The sequence below is a fragment of the Bubalus kerabau genome, chromosome 17 (genome assembly GCF_029407905.1).
Source record: "Bubalus kerabau isolate K-KA32 ecotype Philippines breed swamp buffalo chromosome 17, PCC_UOA_SB_1v2, whole genome shotgun sequence".
NCBI lineage: Eukaryota > Metazoa > Chordata > Mammalia > Artiodactyla > Bovidae > Bubalus > Bubalus kerabau.
In genome coordinates this window covers 58,155,616-58,178,991 of record NC_073640.1, presented here as the reverse complement: position 1 = coordinate 58,178,991, position 23,376 = coordinate 58,155,616, and the positions used below count along the sequence as shown (strand labels likewise).

The window sequence follows — 23,376 nt, the reverse complement described above, 5'->3', positions numbered from 1 at the left end:
CTACTGAAGCTCTTGGGCCCTAGAGCCCGTGCTCCACAACAAGAGAAGCCACAGCAAGGAGAAACCTGCTCACCGCAACTAGAGAAAAAGCCTGGGCAGCAACTAAGACCCAGCAGAGTTAAAAATAAACAAAGACAATTATTTTTAAAAAAAACTTTATATTTTCTAGGATCAAGAATATTTCCTTTATAAACACAAAAATGACAGAAATCAGGGAAGTTAGTATTGATGCAATGTTATTATCTAATCCACAATGTGCATTCAAATGTGGTCAACTGTCCCAATAATAAAATAATAGCATTTTCTGTGGTTTAGGAATCAATCCAGGATTTAGTTTACATTCTCCCTTCTAATTTCTTTGGACCATATTTTAGTTTTTCTTTTCTTATGGTTGTTTTAAAATAACAATTTGATAATTTGAATGGTTCAGTTCAGTTCAGTCACTCAGTTGTGTCCGACTCTTTGCAACCCCATGAATCGCAGCACACCAGGCCTCCCTGTCCATCACCAACTCCCAGAGTTCACTCAGATTCACGTCCATCGAGTCAGTGATGCCATCCAGCCATCTCATCCTCTGTCGTCCCCTTCTCCTCCACCCCCAATTTGAATGGTACCAGACAATTATTCGGAGAAGGCAATGGCACCCCACTCCAGTACTCTTGCCTGGAAAATCCCATGGGTGGAGGAGCCTGGTAGGCTGTAGTCCATGAGGTCGCTAAGAGTGGGACACCACGGAGTGACTTCACTTTGACTTTTCACTTTCATGCATTGGAGAAGGAAATGGCAACCCAATCCAGTATTCTTGTCTGGAGAATCCCAGGGACGAGGGAGCCTGGTGGGCTGCCGTCTGTGGGGTCGCAGAGTTGGACACGACTGAAGCGACTTAGCAGAAGCAGCAGCAGCAGCAGCAGACAATTATTTTTTTTTAATTTTATTTTATTTTTAAACTTTACAATATTGTATTAGTTTTGCCAAATATCGAAATGAATCCGCCAGAGGTATACCTGTGTTCCCCATCCTGAACCCTCCTCCCTCCCCATACCCTCCCTCAATTATTTTTTAAAGATTCCTCAATTAGAGTTTACAGGAGATGTCCTCATTAATATCTTCAGGTCTAGACTTCATCTTTTAAATATGCCCACATAAAAGGAAGGAAGGTAAGGACTTCCTTGGCAGTCCAGTGGTTAAGACTCTGAGCTTCCAAAGCTAGGGGTATGGGTTCAATCTCTGATCAGAGAACTAAGCTCCCACGTGCCATTAGGCCTGGCCAAGAAAAAAATTTAAAAACAAAAAAAAAAAGGAAGAAGGTGAGAGTAAATTTACCATGGGGAAATCTCAGTTCAGTTCAGTTCATTTCAGTCGCTCAGTCGTGTCGGACACTTTGTGACCCCATGAATTGCAGCATGCCAGGCCTCCCTGTCCATCACCAACTCCCAGAATTCACTCAAACTCACATCCATCGAGTCGGTGATGCCATCCAGCCATCTCATCCTCTGTCATCTCCTTCTCCTCCTACCCCCAATCCCTCCCAGCATCAGAGTCTTTTCCAATGAGTCAACTCTTCGCATGAGGTGGCTGAAATACTGGAGTTTCAGCTTTAGCATCATTCCTTCCAAAGAATACCCAGGATCTCCTTCAGAATGGACTGGTTGGATCTCCTTGCAGTCCAAGGGACTCTCAAGAGTCTTCTCCAACACTACAGTTCAAAGGCATCAATTCTTTGGCACTCAGCTTTCTTCACAGTCCAACTCTCACATCCATACATGACCACTGGAAAAACCATAGCCTTGACTAGACGGACCTTTGTTGGCAAAGTAATGTCTCTGCTTTTGAATATGCTATCTAGGTTGGTCATAACTTTCCTTCCGAGGAGTAAGCGTCTTTTAATTTCATGGCTGCAGTCACCATCTGCAGTGATTTGGGAGCCCCCCAAAATAAAGAAAATAAAGTCTGACACTGTTTCCACTGTTTCCCCATCTATTTCCCATGAAGTGGTTGGACCGGATGCCATGATCTTCGTTTTCTGAATGTTGAGCTTTAAGCCAACTTTTTCACTCTCCTCTTTCACTTTCATCAAGAGGCTTTTTAGTTCCTCTTCACTTTCTGCCATAGGGTGGTGTCATCTGTATATCTGATGTTATTGATATTTCTTCTGGCAATCTTGATTCCAGCCTGTGCTTCTTCCAGCCCAGCGTTTCTCATGATGTACTCTGCATATACATTAAATAAGCAGGGTGACAATATACAGCCTTGATGGACTCCTTTTCCTATTTGGAACCAGTCTGTTGTTCCATGTCCAGTTCTAACTGTTGCTTCTGACCTGCATACAGGTTTCTCAAGAGGCAGGTCAGGTGGTCTGGTATTCCCATCTCTTTCAGAATTTTCCACAGTTTATTGTGATCCACACAATCGAAGGCTTTGGCATAGTCAATAAAGCAGAAATAGATGTTTTTCTGGAACTCTCTTGCTTTTTCGATGATTCAGTGGATGTTGGCCATTTGATCTCTGGTTCCTCTGCCTTTTCTAAAACCAGTTTGAACATCTGGAGGTTCACGGTTCACGTACTGCTGAAGCTTGGCTTGGAGAATTTTGAACATTACTTTACTAGCGTGTGAGATGAGTGCAATTGTGTGGTAATTTGAGCATTCTTTGGCATTGCCTTTCTTTGGGATTGGAATGAAAACTGACCTTTTCCAGTCCTGTGGCCACTGATGAGTTTTCCAAATTTGCTGGCATATTGTGTGCAGCACTTTCACAGCATCGTCTTTCAGGATTTGAAATAGCTCAACTGGAATTCTATCACCTCCACTAGCTTTGTTCGTAGTGATGCTTTCTAAGGCCCACTTGACTTCATATTCCAGGATGTCTGGCTCTAGGTGAGTGATCACACCATTGTGATTATCTGGGTCGTGAAGATCTTTTTTGTACAGTTCTTCTGTGTATTTTTGCCACCTCTTCTTAATATCTTCCGCTTCTGTTAGGTCCATACCATTTCTGTCCTTTATCAAGCATATCTTTGCATGAAATGTTCCCTTGGTATCTCTAATTTTCTTGAAGAGATCTCTAGTCCTTCCCATTCTGTTGTTTTCCTCTATTTCTTTGCATTGATCACTGAGGAAGGTTTTCTTGTCTCTCCTTGCTATTCTTTGGAACTCTGCATTCAGATGCTTATATCTTTCCTTTTCTCCTTTGCTTTTCACTTCTCTTCTTTTCACAGCTATTTCTAAGGCCTCCTCAGACAGCCATTTTTCTTTTTTGCATTTCTTTTCCATGGGGATGGTCTTGATCCCTGTCTCCTGTACAATGTCACGAACCTCATTCCATAGTTCATCAGGCACTCTATCTATCAGATCTAGTCCCTTAAATCTATTTCTCACTTCCACTGTATAATCATAAAGCTAACAAACATTACTTCTGCCAGGTCATCAAAATCAACATCAAAAATGAGATGCCAGTGAAAGTGAAAGTCACTCAGCCCTGGCTGACTCTTTTGACCCCATGGAGTATAGAGTCCATGGAATTCTCCAGGCCAGAATACCGGAGTGGGTAGCCATTCACTTTTTCAGTGGATCTTCCCAACCCAAGGATCGAACTGGGATCTCCTGCATTGCGGGTGGATTCTTTATCAACTGAGCTATGAGGGAAAGCCCCATGTGGCTCAGCTGGTAAAGCTCCACCTGCAATGTGGGAGACCTGGGTTTGGTCCCTGGGTTGGGAAGATCCCCTGGAGAAGGGGAAAGCTACCCACTCCAGTATTGTGGTCTAGAGAATTCTATGGGGTCCCAAAGAGTCAAATACAACTGAGATGTCAGGTTGATAGTAAATACCCTCTAAATGTGTGAGTGTACTAGTATTTTACCTCTGTGATCTTCTCTCTGAAACCCAGAAACCCAGTCTAATTTGGAGAAAAACATCGGGCACATCCCAAGAGAGGGAACTTCCCCAAAATACCTGACCAGTAATCCTCAAAACTGTCAAAGTCATCAAAGACAAGGAAAGTCTGAGAAACTGTCTCAGCCAAGACAGACCTAAGGAGACATGAAGACCCAATGTAATGTAGCATCTGGGATGGGATCTTGGACCAAAGATCCAGTTAGTTATGTAAAAACTAAGGAAGTCCTAATAATGTATGGACTATGAGAAGTCTTTACATTATCTTTACAATTTTCCTATACATCTAAAAGTGTTGAAAAAATATAACAAACCTTATTTAAAATATTTTTTTAGGATTCCCCTGGTGGTCCAGTGGTTAGGATTCTGCCTGCCAATGCAAGGGACTCAGGTTCGATACCCAGTCTGGAAAGTTTCCACGTGCCAATGCACAACTTAGCCTCTGTGCTATATATTCAGCCCAGCTGCCTAGATCCCCAGCTTGGCAACAAGAGAGTAACCTCTGCTTGCTGCAGCTAGAAAAAGCCCACACACACCAATGAAGACCTGGCGCAGCCAATAAATAATAAACTTAAAGATATACATTTTTAATCCACCACATGTCTACACCCTCCATCTTGTTACTAAACTCCCGGTTCCCTCCCATGAAGTGAAAATCAGGTCACACCAGAATGTTCTCTGAATGACTTCACGGTTGCCCAATATTATCAATCTTGTGACCCTCTCTTTTTATGGACAGGCACACTCATCAACAACCTGGGAGAGATTAATGATTGTTCGATGTTGACTATAAAACGGATCTCCCAGTCCAACAGTGACTATGGCTAAAAAGCTCACAAGAGGTAGAAAGAGCTCATCGTCATGACAGGAAAGTTTCTGTGGTTTGAAGGGATACCCTTCCCAAGCCTGGATTACTCACCTGAACTCCTGAGAGAGGTGCAGGAGAGTTTTCTTATTAAAGATGAAGATGTCTTACTGCTGACTTTCCCCAAATCAGGTAAGGAAGCAGGATCAGATACTGACAGGCTGTGGCTGCGGCCCTCATTCATTCAGCACACAGGTGGAACGCTTTCTGTATGCCGACAATGCATTAGGGGAATAGATATGTGCACTGATACCGCTGATGCCCAGAGAAAAGGATTGAGCCAGGCAGTCACACAGTCAGCTGAGTGCTCAGAGAGGTGATCAAAGGCATCGGAGGAAACCATGGGAATGAAGCCCAAGGCAGAATGAAGCCCAAGGCTGTTTGTAGAGAGGAGTGGAAGAAGATGGAGAGTGAAGTCTGTGGAGGAAATGGGCTGCTGTTGTTTAGTCGCCCAGTCCTGTCCGCCTCATTGTGAAACCTCATGAACCATAGCCCACCAGGCTCCTCTGTCCATGGGATTCTCCAAGTAAGAATACTGGAGAGGGCTGCCATCTCCTTCTCCAGGGGATCTTCCTGACTGAGGGATTGAATCCTAATCTCTTCTGTCTCCTGCACTGGCAGGTAGATTCTTTACCACTGAGCCACCAGGGAAGCCCTAGAAGTAGTGGAAGGAGGTAATTCTGTGAGACATATATGTTAATTAGCTTGACAGGGGTAGTCTTTTCACAATGTGACATGTAACAAATGAACATGTACACCTTAAATATACATTATTTTTTTAATAGAATTTTGCTTCTTGCTTTTATTCTTATTCTTGATTTATTTTGGACTGTGTTAGGTTTTCACTGCTGCCTGGGCCTTCTCCAGTTGCAGTGTGAGGGCTTCTCTAGAGGTAACTTCTCTTGTTGTGGAGCTGGGGTTCCACGGCTTCAGTAGTTCACTGATCATGGCTCAGTAGTTTTGGCGCATGGGCTTAGTTGCCCCACTGCCTGTGGGATCTTCCCGGGTCAGAGATTGAACCCATGTCTCCTGCATTGGCAGGCGGATTCTTTACCACTGAGCCCCCAGGGATGCCCTATTTCTGCTTTATATGAAAGAGACAATAAGCTCCCTGCTAGCAGAAACAAGTTTGATCCAGTTACTTGTATAATATAATGGAGCAATGGAGAGTTTAGTCTTGCCATGTTGACCCCACTGTTTTTGAACTGAGGGTGTTAAGCATATACATCCTTAACTTGTTAGTTAAATCAATAAAACAAGGTGGGAGGGCTGGGGTGGGGAATAAAACATAACTACCGCAGCCAAACGGCAAGGTAGAAGAAATGACACTAAATTGAGATCAGAAAGAGTGAACGCGGGGCTTCGCTGTTTGATCCCTGGTCAGGGAAGATTCCACATCCTGCGGCGCAACTCAGCCTGTATCCCGCAACTACTGAGCCCGTGCTCTAGGGCCCACAAGCCACAACTGCTGAAGCCCATGTGCCCAGAGCCTGTGCTTCACAAGAAAAGCAGCCACTGCAATGAGAAGGCTTCTCAGTAGCCCCTGCTCACTGCAACTAGACAAAGTCTGAGTGCAACAATGAAAACAGCCCAGGCGTTAATGATAAAATAAATAAATCTTTTTTTAGAAAAAGGAAAGAATTAGCAGCAGGAAAATAAAATGTTTTTTTTTTACAGAGTGAATGTGAAATTATTTCATGAAAAGAGATATTTTCCAGGACTTCCCTGATGGTCCAGTGGGTAACAATCTGCATGCCAGTGCAGGGGACATGGGTTCAACCCCTGGTCCAGGAAGATCCTCCACGCTGTGGAGCAATTATGCCCATGTGCCACAACCACCGTAGCCTGCCGGCTCTAGAGCCCGTGCTCTGCAACAGGAGAAGTCACTGCAATGAGAAGCCCGAGCATCACAACTAGAGAGTCGCCCCCTGCTCACCCCGGCTGGAGAAAGCCCAAGTACAGCAAGACCTAGCCAAAAATAAATGCATAAATAAATATAACTGTTCAGAAAGGAGAGATTTTCCAGTAAAGGTATCAGCATATCAGCATGGATAGAAATCAGGAATTGGAAAAGAACTTGACAAATCCACTGAACTGAAAGGATGTGGATCATATATCTAAGAGTGGCAGGGTCATAGAGGGACAGTGATTGGGCAAGAAGCAAGGCTGAAGTCATCAGAAGTGCTGTGGTCATAATGAGCCAAGGGCAATGAGAATCTGTTCAAAGGCCAAGAGCAACAGGAACATGTTCAAGGGATTTAAACAAATAGATTTAAGCATAGAAGCAACCCAAAGGTCCATTGACAGATGAATGGGTAAACAAAATTTATTATCCACATATTGAGAATATTATTTAGCCTTAGAAAGGAATGGAGTTCTGACACTTGCTACAACATGGATAAACTATGAAGACATAGTATGTATGGAGTGAAGTGAAAGAGTTAGTTGTTCAGTTGTGTCTGGCTCTTCATGATCCCAGAGACTGTAGCCCTCCAGGCTTCCCTGTCCATGGGTTTCTTCAAGCAAGAACACTGGAGTCTGTAGCCATTTCCTTCTCCAGGGGATCTTCTGACCCAGGGATCGAACCTGGGTCTCCTGCACTGCAGGCAGATTTTTTATCATTTGAGCCACCAAGCTCTGCATGGTATGTAAGACTCCACTTAAATGAGGTATCAGAAAGAGAAAGTAGAATGGTTGCCAGGGACTGGGAGGAGAAGAAAATGAGAAGTTGTTCCTTAATGGGCAAGAGGTTCAGCTGTGCAAGATGGAAAAGTTCTGCAGATCGTTTGCACAACCGTGTAAATAGACTTAACCCTACAGAGCTGTAAAGGGGTGCCTGGTGGCTCAGTGGTAAAGAGTCTGCTTGCCTATGCAGGAGACGTGCATACAATCCCTGGGTCAGGAAGATCCCCTGGAGAAGGAAATGGTAACCCACTCCGGTATTCTTGCCTGGGAAATCTCATGGACAGAGGATCCTGGAGGGCTACAGTCCATGGGGTTGCAAAAAGAGTTGGACATGACTGAGTGACTAAACAACAACTCAACTGTACATTTAAAGATGGTTAAGATGGTACCTTTTATGATCTGTATACATTATAAGAATTTTTTAGAGTCAGATTAAAATGATTGATCATAGTTTTCCTTTCTTTATCTAGGAACAAACTGGTTGATTGAAACTGTCTGCCTGATTTACTCCAAGGGGGATCCCAAGTGGGTCCGATCTGAGCCCATTTGGGACCGCTCCCCCTGGGTAGAGACTAAGACTGGGTATGAATTACTAAAGGAGAAGGAAGGCCCACGTCTCATCAGTTCTCACCTTCCCATCCAATTCTTCCCCAAGTCTTTCTTCAAATCCAAGGCCAAGGTCAGTGTACAGCAGTCAAGACAGTCTTCATCAGGGCTTCCCTGGTGGGCCAGTGGTGGTGCTCTGTTGCTTAAGTCATGTTCTTAAGTCATGTTCATGACTCTTTTTGACCCCATGGACTGTAGCCCACCAGGCTCTGCTTTCCATGAGATTTTCTAGGCAAGAATACTGGAGTGGGTTGCCATGCCCTACTCCAAGGGATATTCCCGACCCAGAGATTAAACCCACATCTCTGGCATCTCTTGCATCGACAGGAAGATTCTTTAGTCTATAGTATCCCAGAGGGAAAGAACAATGCTTTCCTCTTCATTAGTTAGGGCCTTACTATTGGTCCAGTGACTAGTTCACAGGAACTTTAAAATACATATTTGATTAATGAATATAATAACTAGTTTATTAAAATAATCCATGATATTTAAAGGGCACTTTCTAGGAACTGGTTTTTTTTTTCCATTTTTATGATGATTAAGAAGGTTAGAAAATGACTATTGATTTTTCATGATCCAATTTTTCTCTTTAAGATGATCTACCTCATCAGAAATCCCAGAGATGTTTTAGTGTCTGGTTATTTTTTCTGGAGGAGTGCAAAATTTGTTAAGCGACCACAGTCACTGGAACAATACTTTGAATGGTTCGTCGAAGGAAATGGTGAGTGAATGTAAAATATGAAAGCTGGGAGTTGTCAGAGTCCTTCATCAGGCCTCTTTTTATTTTTTTACCCAACTTGAGGTCTATACATCTAACCAATGCATGAGTATAGGGTTCCATCACCACTGGAACCCAAATTTTCTAAATCCACATACTATCTTGTAAAGCAGAAGGACTTCAACCAGCCCTTTTGTTTGCCCCATCAGAAACTATCCTAGCTATCTTCTGAATCTCCATGACCTAATACTAACAGAAAGCATTCACATTCTTCTCCTGTACTCTCCTAAATTTGTGAAAGTCAGCTTTCATTGGCTTCCTGGACAATACAATCCTGACTTTCCACCATTTATGGGTGCATCTCTTGAAAAGTCCCTTAATTCTCTTGTCCTCTGTGTCTAAAAACTGTATGCATTATGCCAGGACCTTTATGGGCTTCCCAGGTTGCTCAGTGGGTAAAGAATCGGGCTGTAGTACAGGAGATGCAGGAGATACAGGTTCTGTCCCTGGGTCGGGAAGATCTCCTGGAGGAGGGCATGACAACCCACTCCAGTATTCTTGCAAGGCAAATCCCATAGAGAGGAGCCTGGAACACTCCAGTCACTGGGATCACAGAGAGTCAGACACAACTGTAGTGACTTAGCACGCATTCACTCAGGACCTCTATTTTTTTAAATTATTCATTTATCTGGCTGCATCAGGTCTTAGATGTGGAAGGTGAATTCTTCCATCTTAGTTGTGGCTTGGGGGTTCTTTCATTGCAGCATGTGGGATCTAGTTCCCTGACCAGGGGTAGAACCCTGGCCCCCTGAACTGGAGCACAGAGTCTTAACCACTGGACCACCAGGGAAACCTCTCTATACTTTTAATTATGCATAACATCTAAGCATTCTCAGATACTTGAAATGTTGCAGTTTTTCTCAAAACTATGTGATGAATCTAGTATCTCACCTATGATACATCTCCCGGTTTCAGAACTGTTTCTTTAGTAGCCCATGGACATCTTCACTGGAGAGGGCCATTGTTGTTTAGTCGTTCAGTCGTGTCTGATCCTTTTCATAAACTATACAAAATAGCATCTCTCCCATCTCTATAGTTTCATCTTTTTCCCCCCTTAGCACTCATCACCAGTGAGTATGTATTCTGTTTGTTTCTGCCACATGTATCTCCACTAAAATGCAACATCTTTGAATTTTTCCTAGGGTGGTGCTTGCCACTTGTATGTGAGTGCTCAGTCGATCAATCATCTCTGACTCGTTGCAACTCCCTGGACTGTAGCCCACCAGGCTCCTCTGTCCATGGAATTGTCCAAGAATATCGGAGTGGGTTACTATTCCCTCCTCCAGGGGGGTTTCCTGACCCAGGGATGGAATGCACATCTCTAGCCCTCTTGCATTGGCAGGCAGATTCTTTACCACTGGGAAGATTCTTTGCCACCTGGGAAGCCCCATTATCATCAGTGTGAGATGACAAGTAAATAATCAAATACAACATGAAATAAAGCAAAAAGATCTTAGTAATGTCATTAAGAGATCTATTAATGTCACTCTTTGATGCTCACAGAGGGCATCCTGCCATCAGTGGACATGCACTCTGCTCCCTGTCTGCCAACATTCTGCCATAACTCGACATCTTTTCTGCTTCTTGGGCAGCTGGGGACACACGGGTCACCAAGACAGTTGATGGTGCTGCTGTCGATACGGGAGAATCCAGTGATGGCCTTGGTCTATGAGAGTAATGCCACCGACTCTTTATTGTCCTCATCTGCATGCTCTTCAGCCCTTCCAGGCTATGACACAATCATCACTTCTATATTGAACAGTTCAGGTTCCCTCACTTTTTTTTTTTTTTGCCCTCAACACTAAAGTCCAATCTTCAAACACTGCAAGTCATAGTTTTTATTGAGCTGATCCTGAGTGAACTCCTGAAGCAAATCTCCTGATTTGCTTCAGGCTACTCTTTCAGAAAAAGAGCAACAAGATTTCCCTGGTGGTCCAGTGGTTCAGAATCTGCCTGCCAAGGTGGGCGACATGGGTTTGATCCCTGGTCTGGGAAAATCCCACATGCCATGGGGCAACTAGGTGGGCGCACTGGAACTACTGAAGCCAGTATTCCCTTCCTGATTTGGTCTCCCAGGGAATCACAATTCCAACAGCAACAATGAAGGGAAGATGACGGGGGAGGGGGGTGGGAAACAAGTGTCGTGAGAATGTACCTAACAAGCAAAAATATCTAAATGCTGAACAGATAAGAGGAAAAAAAAAAGCCACGTCTCAGACTACATGGTTCACTGGACATGATCTCCTTACAGACCCTTGAAAACTGTATACAAAACCTGCTGCAAAGGCATTAGGCTTGTTAAAGGGCAAATCCATGGTGTTGGATACCAGTTATAACAAGCGTAGATGTGCCCAGCATCGTGCTAATCACTGTGCCCACAGAGTGAACATAGTATATGGGCCCCTGCTTTCATTCCATGTGTCATCTACTCACTCTTTCTGCCTCCCCTCCATGCAGTGATATTTGGATCGTGGTTTGACCACACTCGGGGCTGGATGTCCATGAGAGACAAGGAGAACTTCCTGATACTGAGCTATGAAGAGATGAAATGGGTAACTATTGCTCTTAGAGTCAACACACTCTCTCTCACCACTATCTGCACCCCCGCCACCTTCCCTCCATTCCCGTGTCTCCCTTTCACCTTCTCAAAGTTTAGCCTGTAGTCAATAGGAGTGAGAATAGCAACCTGGTCTTCATTGCCTTATTTCTGGTTGACACCTCAAAGCTCCGAGCTCTCTTTCTTCACATGTTTTTCTTTGTTTCACCATAAGGTGAAGGGCTTTTTTACAAAAGGATTTTATTTATGTATTGGCTGTGCTGGGTCTTCATGGCTGTCCTCAGGCTTTCTCTAGCTGTGATGAGCCAAGGGTACTCTTGTTGCAGTGCCTGGATTCTAGAGCACAGGCTCAAAAGTGATGCCACACGGGCTGAGTTGCTCCGAGGCAGGTGGGATCCTCCCAGACCAGGGACCGAACCCATGTTTCCTGAACTGACAGGCAGAATCTTTAACACTGAGCTACCAGGGGAACCCCTTTGTTTTCTTTTTGTTAGGATTTTTGTTCTGTTCTGTCTGTGTTGTTCTTGTTGTTGTTATTATTTTTACAGGTGTGTGATTTCTTTTATTTAATTTATTTATTTTAATTGGAAGCTAATTATCTTACAATAGTGTAGTGGGTTTTGCCATACATTAACATGAATCAGCCATGGGTGTACACATGTTCCCCATCCTGAACCCCCCTCCCACCTCCCTCCGCATCCCATCCCTCAGGGTCATCCCAGTGCACCTGCCCTGAGCACCCTGTTTAATGCATCGAACCTGGACTGGTGACCTATTTCACAAATGGTAATATATGTTTCAATGCTATTCTCTCAAATCATCCCACCCTGGTCTTCTTCCACAGAGTCCAAAAGTCCGTTCTTTACATCTGTGTCTCTTTTGCTGTCTCGCATATAGGGTCATCGTTACCATCTTTCTAAATTCCATATATATGCATTAATATACTGTATTGGTGTTTTTCTTTCTGACTTGTTTCACTCTGTATAATAGACTCCAGTTTCATCCACCTCATTAGAACTGATTCAAATGCATTCTTTTTAATAGCTGAGTAATATTCCATTGTGTATATGTACCACAGCTTTCTTATCCATTCACCTGCGGATCGACGTCTAGGTTGCTTCCATGTCCTAGCTATTGTAAACAGTGCTGCGATGAACATTAGGGTACATGTGTCTCTTTCAATTTTGGTTTCCTCGGTGTGTACACCCAGCAGTGGGATTGCTGGATCATGTGCAGGTTCTATTTCCAGTTTTTTAAAGACTCTCCATAGTGGCTATACTAGTTTGCATTCCCACCAATAGTGTAAGACTGTTCCCTTTTCTCCACACCCTCTCCAGCATTTATTGTTTGTAGACTTCTTTATAGCAGCCTTCTGATCAGCGTGAAATGGTACCTTAATGTAGCTTTAATTTGCATTTCTCTGATAATGAGTGATATTGAGCATCTTTTTAGGTGTTTGTTAGCCATCTGTATGTCTTCTTTGGAGAAATGTCTGTTTAGTTCTTTGGCCCATTTTTTGATTGGGTCATTTATTTTTCTGGAATTGAGCTGCATGAGCTGCTTGTATATTTTTGAGATTAATTCTTTGGCAGTTGCTTCATTCGGTATTATTTTCTCTCATTCTGAAGGCTGTCTTTTCACCTTGCTTATAGTTTCCTTCATTGTGCAAAAGCTTTTAAGTTTAATTAGGTCCCATTTGTTTATTTTTGCTTTTATTTCCATTACTCTGGGAGGTGGGTCATAGAGGATCCTGCTGTGATTTATGTCAGAGAGTGCTTGCCTATGTTTTCCTCTAGCAGTTTTATAGTTTCTGGTCTTCCATTTAGATCTTTGATCCATTCTTAGTTTATTTTTGTGTACGGTGTTAAAAAGAGTTCTAGTTTCATTCTTTTACAAGTGGTCGACCAATTGTCCCAGCATCAGTTGTTAAAGAGATTGTCTTTTCTCCATTGTATATTCTTGACTCCTTTGTCAAAGATAAGGTGTCCATAGGTACGTGGATTTATCTTTGAGCTTTCTATTTTGTTCCATCGATCTATATTTCTGTCTTTGTGCCAGTACCATACTGTCTTGATGGTGGTAGCTTTGTAAGTATAGTCTGAAGTCAGGCAGGTTGATTCCTCTAGTTCCATTCTTCTTTCTCAAGATTGCTTTGGCTATTCGAGGTTTTTTTGTATTTCCATACAAATTGTGAAATTATTTGTTCTAGTTCTCTGAAAAATACCGTTGGTAGCTTCATAGGGATTGCATTGAATCTATAGATTGCTTTGGGTAGTATACTCATTTTCACTGTGTTGATTCTTCCAATCCATGGACATGGTGTATTTCTCCATCTATTTGTGTCATCTTTGATTTCTTTCATCAGTGTCTTATAGTTTTCTATATATAGGTCTTTTGTTTCTTTAGGTAGCTTTATTCCTAAGTATTTTATCTTTTTCATCACAATGGTGAATGGAATTATTTCCTTAATTTCTCTTTCTTTATTCTCATTGTTAGTGTATAGGAATGCACGGGATTTCTGTGTGTGAATTTTATATCCTGCAACTTTACTATATTCATTGATTAGCTCTAGTAACTTTCTGGTGGAGTCTTTAGGGTTTTCTATGTAGAGGATCATGTCATCTGCAAACAGTGAGAGTTTTACTTCTTCATTTCTGATCTGGATTCCTTTTATTTCTCTTTCTTTTCTGATTGCTGTGGCTAAAACTTCCAAAACTATGTTGAATAGTAGTGGTGAGAGTGGGCACCCTTGTCTTGTTCCTGACTTAGGGGAAATGCTTTCCATTTTTCACCATTGAGGATAATGTTTGCTATGGGTTTATCATATATGGCTTTTATTATGTTAAGGTATGTTCCTTCTATGCCTGCTTCCTGGAGGGTTTTTATCATAAATGGATGTTGAATTTCATCAAAGGTTTTCTCTGCATCTATTGAGATAATCATATGGTTTTTATCTTTCGATTTGTTAATGTGGTGTATCACATTGATTGATTTGTCAATATTGAGGACTCCTTGCATCCCTGGGATAAAGCCCATTTGGTCATGATGTATGCTCTTTTTAATATGTTGTTGGATTCTGTTTGCTAGAATTTTGTTAAGGATTTTTGCATCTATGTTCATCAGTGATATTGGCCTGTAGTTCTTTTTTTGTGGCATCTTTGTCTGGTTTTGGTATTAAGGTGATGGTCTCCTCATAGAATGAGATTGGCAGTTTACCTTCCTCTGCAATTTTCTGGAAGAAATTGAGTACGATAGGTGTTAGCTCTTCTCTAAATTTTTGGTAGAATTCACCTGTGAAGCCATCTGGTCTTGGGCTTTGTTTGTTGGAAGATTTTTTATTACAGTTTCAATTTCTGTGCTTGTGATGGGTCTGTTAAGATTTTCTACTTCTTCCTGGTTCAGTTTCGGAAGGTTATACTTTTCTAAGAATTCGTCCATTTCTTCCAAGTTGTCTGTTTTATTGGCATTTAGTTGCTGATAGTACTCTCTTATGATCCTTTGTATTTCTGTGTTGTCTGTTGTGATTTCTCCATTTTCATTTCTAATTTTGTTTATTTGATTCTTCTCCCTTTTTTTCTTGATGAGTCTGGCTAATTCTTTATCTCTTATATTTATCTTCTCAAAGAACCAGCTTTTAGTTTTGTTGATTTTTGCTATAGTCTCCTAGGTTTCTTTTTCATTTATTTCTGCTCTAATTTTTATGATTTCTTTCCTTCTACCAACCCTGGGGTTCTTCATTTCTTCTTTTTCTAGTTGCTTTAGGTATAAAGTTAGGTTGTATATTTGATTTCTCTCTTGTTTCTTGCGGTAAGCTTGTATTGCTATGAACCGTCTCCTTAGCACTGCTTTTACTGAATCCCATAGGTTTTGGGTTGTTGTGTTTTCATTTTCATTCGTTTCTATGCATATTTTGATTTCTTTTTTGATTTCTTCTGTGATTTGTTGGTTATTCAGAAGCGTGTTGTTTTGCCTCCATATGTTTGTACTTTTAGTAGTTTCTTTTCCTGTAGTTGATGTCTAATCTTACTGCATCGTGATCAGAAAAGATGCTCGAAATGATTTCAACTTTTTTGACTTTACCAAGGCTAGATTTATGGCCCGGATGTGATCTATCCTCGAGAATGTTCCATGTGCACTTGAGGTAAAGGTGAAATTCATTATTTTGGGGTGAAACATCCTAGATTTCAATTAGGTCTAACTGGTCTATTGTATCATTTAAAGTTTGTGTTTATAAACATTTTCTGTGTTTTCTGTCTACAGAAGATCCTTTAACATTTATTGAAGAGCTGGTTTGGTGGTGCTGAATTCTCTCAGCTTTTGCTTGTCTGTAAAGCTTTTGATTTCTCCTTCATATTTGAATGAGATCCTTGCTCGGTATAGTAATCTGGGTTGTAGGTTTTTCTTTTTCATCACTTTATGCATGTCCTGCCAGTCCCTTCTGGCCTGAAGAGTTTCTATTGAAAGATCAGCTGTTATCCTTATGGGAATCCCCTTATGTGCTATTTGTTGCTTTACCCTTGCTTCTTTTAATATTTGCTCTTTGTGTTTGATCTTCATTAATTTGATTAATATGTGTCTTGGGGTGTTTCACCTTGATTATATCCTGTTTGGGACCCTCTGGGTTTCTTGGACTTCGGTGGCTATTTCCTTCCCCATTTTAGGGAAGTTTTCAACTATTATCTCCTCAAGTATTTTCTCACGGCCTTTCTTTTTGTCTTCTTCTTCTGGGACTCCTATGATTTGAATGTTGGGGTGTTTAACATTGTCCCAGAGGTCTCTGAGGTTGTCCTCATTTCTTTTAATTCTTTGTTCTTTTTTCCTCTCTGCCTCATTTATTTCCACTATTGTATCTTCCATCTCACTTATCCTATCTTCTGTCTCAGTTACTCTACTGTTGGTTCCCTCTACTGTTGGTTACTGTTAGTTCCAGAGTGCTTTTGATCTGTTATTGCATTATTCATTATTGACTGACTTTTTTATTTCTTCTAGGTCCTTGTTAAACATTTCTTGCATCTTCTCAATCCTTGTCTCTATTCTATTTATCTGTAACTGCATTTTGTTTTCAAGATTTTGGATCATCTTTACTATCATTATTCTGAATTCTTTTTCAGGTAGACTCCCTATCTCCTCCTCTTTTGTTTGGTTTGGTGGGCATTTATCATGTTCTTTATCTGCTGAATATTTCTCTGCCTTTTCAATTTGTTTAGATTGCTCTGTTTGGGGTGGACTTTCTGTATTCTAGAAGTTTTTGGTTCCTCTTTATTGTGGAGGTTGCTCCCTGTGGGTGGGGTTAGACTAGTGGCTTGTCAAGGTTTCCTGGTTAAGGAAGCCTGCATCAGTGTTCTGGTGGGTAGAGCTGGATCTCTTCTCTCTGGAGTGCAATGAAGCGTCCAGTAGTGAGTTTTGAGGTGTCTATGATAGGTTTGATGTGACTTTGGGCAGCCTGTACTTTAATGCTCAGGGCTATGTTCTTATGTTGTTGGAGAATTAGCATGGTATGTCTTGCTCTGGAACTTGTTGGCTGTTGGGTGGTGCTTGGTTTCAGTGTAGGTATGGAGGCTTTGGGATGAGCTCTTGTCGATTAATATTAATAGGGGTTCTCTGGTGTTCTCAAGTTTTGGATTTAAGCCTCCTGCCTCTGGCTTTCAGTCTCATTCTTTGGGTAGCCTCAAGATTTCTCCATCCATACAGCACTGATGATAAAACATATAGGTTAATGGTGAAAAGATTCTCTACAGTGAGGGACAGCCAGAGAAATTCAGAGTTACATAAAGAAGAGAAGAGGGAGGAGGGAGATAGAGATAACCAAGAGGAGAAGAGGGGCAGTCAAAAGGGGGGAGACCAATATAGCAAGTAATCAGTTCCCTAAGTGTTCTCTACAGCTTGGAACACCCAGAGAGATTCACAGAGTTAAGTAGAGAAGAGAAAGGGGAGGCAGGATATGTAGTTGACCTGGGGGAGAAAAGTGAGAGTCTAAAGGGGAGAAAGCAATCAAGCCAGTAAGTAAAAATAAGTACTGAAGATTAGATTCTTAATGGTATAAAGTTGATAACAAATTTCAATAAGCAAAGATGAAACATCTAAAGGTTAAACTCTCAAAAATACAAAACAATATCAATCACAAAAATTATTTTAAAAATATGTATGTGAAATTTGCTTTAAAAATAGGGTCTTTTTTGCAAGGTAATAGTAGGTTATAAAAATGAAAATTAAAGGAGTAATAAAGAAATTAAAAATAAAAAACTAAATAATGATAATAGTAAAAATATATCTAGGAATTTCTCTGGAGCTGTTGAGGACAGTGTGGGGTCAGTTCAGTTTCAGATAGTTCCTTGTTCCAGCTTATACTTCTTCTCAAGGTCTATAGGCCCCTTCCAATGCTTAGTCAATGCTAACTACAGGGTTTTAATCTATTGCACCTGTCACTTCCAGAGCAGCTCCCTCTTTGCTTATTTTTGCTTCCTCTGTTTGCAAGTTTCTTCAGTGTCTAATTTCCACCCTGACACAAGGGGGTGAAGGTGGTCACTTATTTAGGCTCACTTGTTCAGTTGTGCTGTAGGGTAGGAGGAATACTGCAAACAATTTTCACTGGCATGTGTGGGGAGTGCTCACAGTGTATGGACCACACTGGGTTTGCCTCAGCTCAGTCCCTTGTGGCTCTTGCGTCCCTTGTGGCTCAGCTGGTAAAGAATCTGCCTGCAATGTGGGAGACATGGGTTCAATCCCTGGGTTGGGAAGATCCCCTGGAGAAGGGAAAGGCTACCCAATCCAGTATTCTGGCCTGGAGAATTCCATGGACTGTATAATCCATCGGGTCACAAAGAGTTGGACACAACTGAGATACTTTCACTTTCACTTTCATGGCCCCTATGCTTTCCCGCTCTACACTGCTCAGGCTCCAGGTTGCTCTGAAGGGGAACTGTCCAAAGTGGGCCCTGGGTTGCGTGCACTTCCCAGGTCTAAGCTGCTCAGGTTCAGGTTCTCGGGTACTCCACAAAGGCAGAGACTCGTTTGGGCCTGAGTTTCGTGACCTTCCCAGGTCTGAGGAGCTCAGATGACCAGGTGCTTTTTGAGTGCACTATCCCAGGTGTGCGGGGTGCATCTTATCACCTCCCCAGTCCCAGCCGCTCAGTTTCCTGGGTGTGTCGCCAAAACGCCATCTCAGATGTGCCCTGTGTCTCCTCTGAGGGGCTGATCTCAGGCTGCGACCCTCCTGGCAGATGTCAACCATCCAGGATCCCAGGAAGACTTAGCAACTGGGAGCCTGCTCACAGTTTGGTTAGGATCTTGTCTCTGGGGCCAAGAATGCCCCCTGCCTTCTGGCTCTGGCTGTCGCCCACCTGTCTCTCTGCCTCTGGCATGGAGATGGGCCAGTCCACAGCCAGCTAGCTCTCCTATTGTATTCACTCAATCCTTTGTTCTGGGAGCTGACCAGGCCTGTGCCTTAGGTTAGAGCTTTTTGAGGGAAAGTTCTCTCTCTCTCTCTCTCTTTTTTTTCCTCTCTCTCTCTGGCTATCCCACAGTTTGGGTTGCTATCTCATGTTAGCTCCTTCAGATTGTCCTCTGGGCATTCAGGCCCGGTCCTTACCCTAAGCATGCAACCTGCGCCTCCCCCACTTGCTGGTGGCAGACGCGAGCATCTAGGCTATTTCTCTGCTGGGAGTTGTGTTTAAGGCACATATTCTGTGGGCTTTTTTTCCCCCCTCTCAGTTATGTTGCCCCCTGAGATTCCACAACTCCCCACAGACCCGCTGGTGAGAGGGTTTTCTGGTGTTTGGAAACTTCTCCTCCTTCACAACTCCCTCCCTGGGACAGGTCTCCATCCCTAACAATTTTGTCTCTCTTTTTGTCTTCTATATTTTGTCCTACCTCCTTTTGAGGAGAATGGGCTGCCTTTCTGTGTGCCTGGAGTCCTCTGCCAGAGTTCAGAAGTTGTTTTGTAGAAATTGCTCAGCATTCAAATGATTTTTTTGATGAATTTGTGGGGGAGAAAGTGGTCTCCCCGTCCTACTCCTCCACCATCTTAGGGCTGCCCCAGGTGTGTGATTACTTGTTAGACCATACTGAAGGCTCATGGAATAAAGAAAACCTTTAAAGCATTATACCTCTAAGAGGAAAGTCTGATTTAAAGCAAAGCCATTCTGGTTATAAAATCTTTTTTCTTATCATAATCTCCCAAGATCATATGCCAAGTATTGAGATAATAAATAAGAAGATATGGTAAAGCTCTCTTGTTTTATTCAAATGTTAGTTGTGAAAAACAGCATTATTTGGACACATAGCCAAGGCCTGAAATCAATTCCTTAAATTTTTGTCAATTTCTCCCTGAAACTCTCTTCCCTAACCCTGATTATAACTCTAGAAGCCCTTCTTAAGTCTCTTTAACAAACATAGCACTTTAATGTTTAAATGTGTCCTGAATTCAACTATACTGGGAAATCCATCACGGTCTTTTGATCTATTTTTTTCAACCTTTCTCTAAGTCATTTTTAAATTTTTCAAAAGTTTTATTGACATATAGTTGCTTTACAGTGTGCATAGCTTCTAGTGTAAAGTGAATCAGCTATACCTATGCATATAGCCCCTCTTTTTTTTTTTTATTTCCTTCCCATTTAAGTCACCACAGAGCATTGACTAGAGTTCTCTGTGCATACAGTAGGTTCTCATAGGTTACCTATTCTTTGCTTAGTATTGAAAGTGTCTATGTGTCAATGTCAATCGCCCAGTTCATCCACTCTGGACTCCTCCAACTCTATCCCTACTCACGTCTCTACATTTCTTTCCTCTTTTCCTCTCCCCTCTCCCCCTCCTCTTTCTGCTGTCTCCTCCCCCTCATCTCCTTTTCTATGTTCTTGCTCTTTTACATAATCTCTCAGATTTTCTCTTCTTCTAGGACACGAGGAGCACTGTGGAGAAGATCTGCCAATTCCTGGGCAAGAAGCTAGAACCAGAAGAACTGAACTCAGTCCTCAAAAACAATTCTTTCCAGGCCATGAAAGAAAACAATATGTCCAATTATTCCCTCCTGAAGGGTAAGCGTTTTGAGGAGAATGGACAACTTTTGAGAAAAGGTAAAGAAAACATTCTGCCTTCAAAATGGATCAGAATATATAGAGATTATTCTTGGCTTATAATAGGACACTAACCATTGGGAGTAGGGAATGTTTGAATTTATCAATTCAAATTGCTCATCAGTTGAAATTATCTCTTGTGAGCCCTCATCACAGCATCTCTTTTTAGAGTACTGATGTGGGCTGCAGGTGCTTGAGAAAGTTATTTATTTTAAGATTAATTTGTTTTGGTGTGGACCATTTTGAAGTGTTTATTGAACTTGTTACAATATTGTTTCTGTTTTATGTCTTGGTTATTTGGCTCCAGAATAAATAATTGCATGACCAAATAAATAATAAACAATTTAAAAAAACAGAAAAGAGTAGTTAGACATCTAATACAATAATGCAGGTGAGAAATGATGTTGGCTTGGATGGAGGTGGTAGAAATAGAAGTTGTTAAAAAGTGACTAGACACTGGTTATTACAGACCCCATGGACATCTGTCCAGGAGAGTCTCCAGGCAAGAATACTGGAGTGGGTTGCCATGCCCTCCTCCAGGGGATCTTCCCAACCCAGGGACTGAACCTGGGTCTCCTGCATTGCAGGCAGATTCTTTACTGTTTGAGCCACAGGGAAGATCTGTTATAGAAAATACAGCAGTGTTATGGGTGATGAATTTCATTCAGGATGAGAGAAGAGAAGGCAGGAAATTGTTCCAAGCAGGCCAATGTGTAAATGAGTATGACCATTAGGCATATGAAAACAACAAACCATTAGTCATTCTGCTATATTAACTGGAATTTCCATGTCAAGCAGACAGAAGAAAATAGATCGAGGGCTTCCCTGGTGGTTTAGTGGTTAAGAATCTGCCTGCCAAAGCAGGGGACACAGGTTCGATTAGTTGCCCACTGGCTGTGGGCAACTGAGCCCATGCACCACAGCTGCTGAGGCCAAGCCCTAGAGCACATGCCTGGCAACAAGAGGAGCCCGTGAGCTGAAACTAGCGAGTAGCCCGCGCTCACTGCAACTGGAGAAAGCCGATGCACAGCAACAAAGACTCAGCACAGCCACAAATAAATAAATTTTTTTAATATATAAAATAAAACATGTAAGAATATGTTGTGTACTACTTAATAGCAATAAATCAAAAGAAATAGACCTAGAAGACCTATACTGGAGTCTTGAGACTGAGCCCTAAATCTGACGTGAGTCTCTATTTTATGTTTCTCAGGCGTGACTGGGGACTGGAAAAATTACTTCACGGTGGCCCAAGCTGAAACCTTTGATAAACTATTCCAGGAGAAGATGGCAGACCTTCCTCAAGATCTGTTCCTGTGGAAATAATGATGTAAAACTTCTGGATCTTATATGGACAATGATAATTGCTCTCCTGTCCTCATATATGTGAAGGACTGGGAGTAATTGCATAAAACCTGTTATTTCATCCTGGTGCTTCAATTGATCCAATTTCTGCATCTTTGAGGACCTGACTATTAAAGTTATCCGGGTGCCCCTATTTCGCTTCTTGGTATCCCAGCTTTCAAAAAATGTTTCTAGTGTTTCATTTCATTCACACAGAGTGGTCAAGAAATAACATAAGAATCATTGTTGTTGTTCAGTCACTGAACTGTGTCCGACACTTTGTGACCCCATGAACTGCAGCACGCCAGGGTCCTCTGTTACCAACTATCTGTGAGTTGGCTCAAATGCATGTCCTTTGAGTCTGTGATGCAATCTAACCATCTCATCCTCTGATGCCCCTTTCTCCTTTTGCCCTCAATCTTTCCCAGCAGCAGAGTCTTTTCCAATGATCGGCTCTTCACATCAGGTGGTCAAAGTATTGGAGCTTCAACTTCAGTCCTTCCAATGAGTATTCAGGGCTGATTTCCTTAGGATTGACTGGATTGATCTCCTTCTGTCCAAGGGACTCTCAAGAGTCTTCTGCAGCAAAGAAGCACCACAATTTGAAAACATCAATTCTTTGGGGCTCAGCCTTCTTTATGGTCCAACTCTCACATCTGTAGAGTCAAAACTATGGTGTTTCTAGTAGTCCTACATGGATATGGTAGAGAAGCCCTGGATGGTCTTAATTTTAGCTGACTGAAGCCCACCAGGAAATGATAGCAACCTAGATGTTTCTTTAATTACTTCTGGAGTCAGTATTTCAGAAGCGGGCATTCTTCCTTTTGCTTGTTGTGTGAATGTGGGAAGCCTTGAATCCTGGAGTCCTCCACTGGGTGATAGAAGGTGGGACCCATAAAACAACAATTGCGATTATAGATTTTCAATGTGGCCAAAAAGAGAATTCTCTCAGCCCAACCACTAAAACCTGGAAGCATTTCATAAGTTCTCAGTATGTTAATGATGAAATGTCAAATAAGAACTGGATCCTGCTGTGTAGTTAAGTATTTAAATTCACCCCCATACCTGTGAGTCTAAAGCAAATTCTTGACTCTTATGCTTAAAAAGAGAGATTTCAGGGAGTTCCCTAGTAGTCCAGTGGTTAAAACTCTGTGCTTCCAATGCAGGGTGTGTGGGTTTGATCCCTGCACAGGGAACTAAGATCCCACAGGCTACACAGAGTGGCCAAAAAAAACCAAACAAATAGATTTCTTAAAAGATTAGGTTGCTATAAAAAAAAAAGTGTGAGAGATTTAAATCCATGGTATCCCAATTTCCCTCTAGCTTATTGTCACTACATCTATTTATTTCGTTTTTATTTTTATTTTTTAAGGGCTTCCCTGAAATCTCAGTTGGTAAAGAACTGCCCTGTAATGCAGGAGAACCCTGTTCAATTCCTGGGTCAGGAAGATCCCCTGGAAAAAGAATAGGCCACCCACTCCTATTCTGGCCTAGAGAATTCCAAGGACTTTGTAGCCCATGGGGTTGCAAAGAGCTGGACATGACTGAGCACCTTTTTTTATTTTTAATTATCCTCAAA

General features: G+C 42.0%; 2 protein-coding genes across 2 annotated transcripts in view; both read left to right on the top strand.

The window, feature by feature from the left end:
• LOC129631317 (tetrapeptide repeat homeobox protein 2-like) overlaps positions 1-23,376 on the top strand; it is a 95,323-nt gene that overhangs the window by 6,266 nt on the left and 65,681 nt on the right. The gene's annotated exons all lie outside the window — the stretch shown is intronic.
• Positions 4,753-21,779, top strand: SULT2A1 (sulfotransferase family 2A member 1). Its single transcript, XM_055552249.1, has 6 exons — positions 4,753-4,888; positions 7,912-8,120; positions 8,642-8,768; positions 11,283-11,377; positions 20,276-20,453; positions 21,667-21,779. Exons 1-6 carry the CDS (start codon positions 4,753-4,755, stop codon positions 21,777-21,779), a joined length of 858 nt encoding a protein of 285 aa, XP_055408224.1.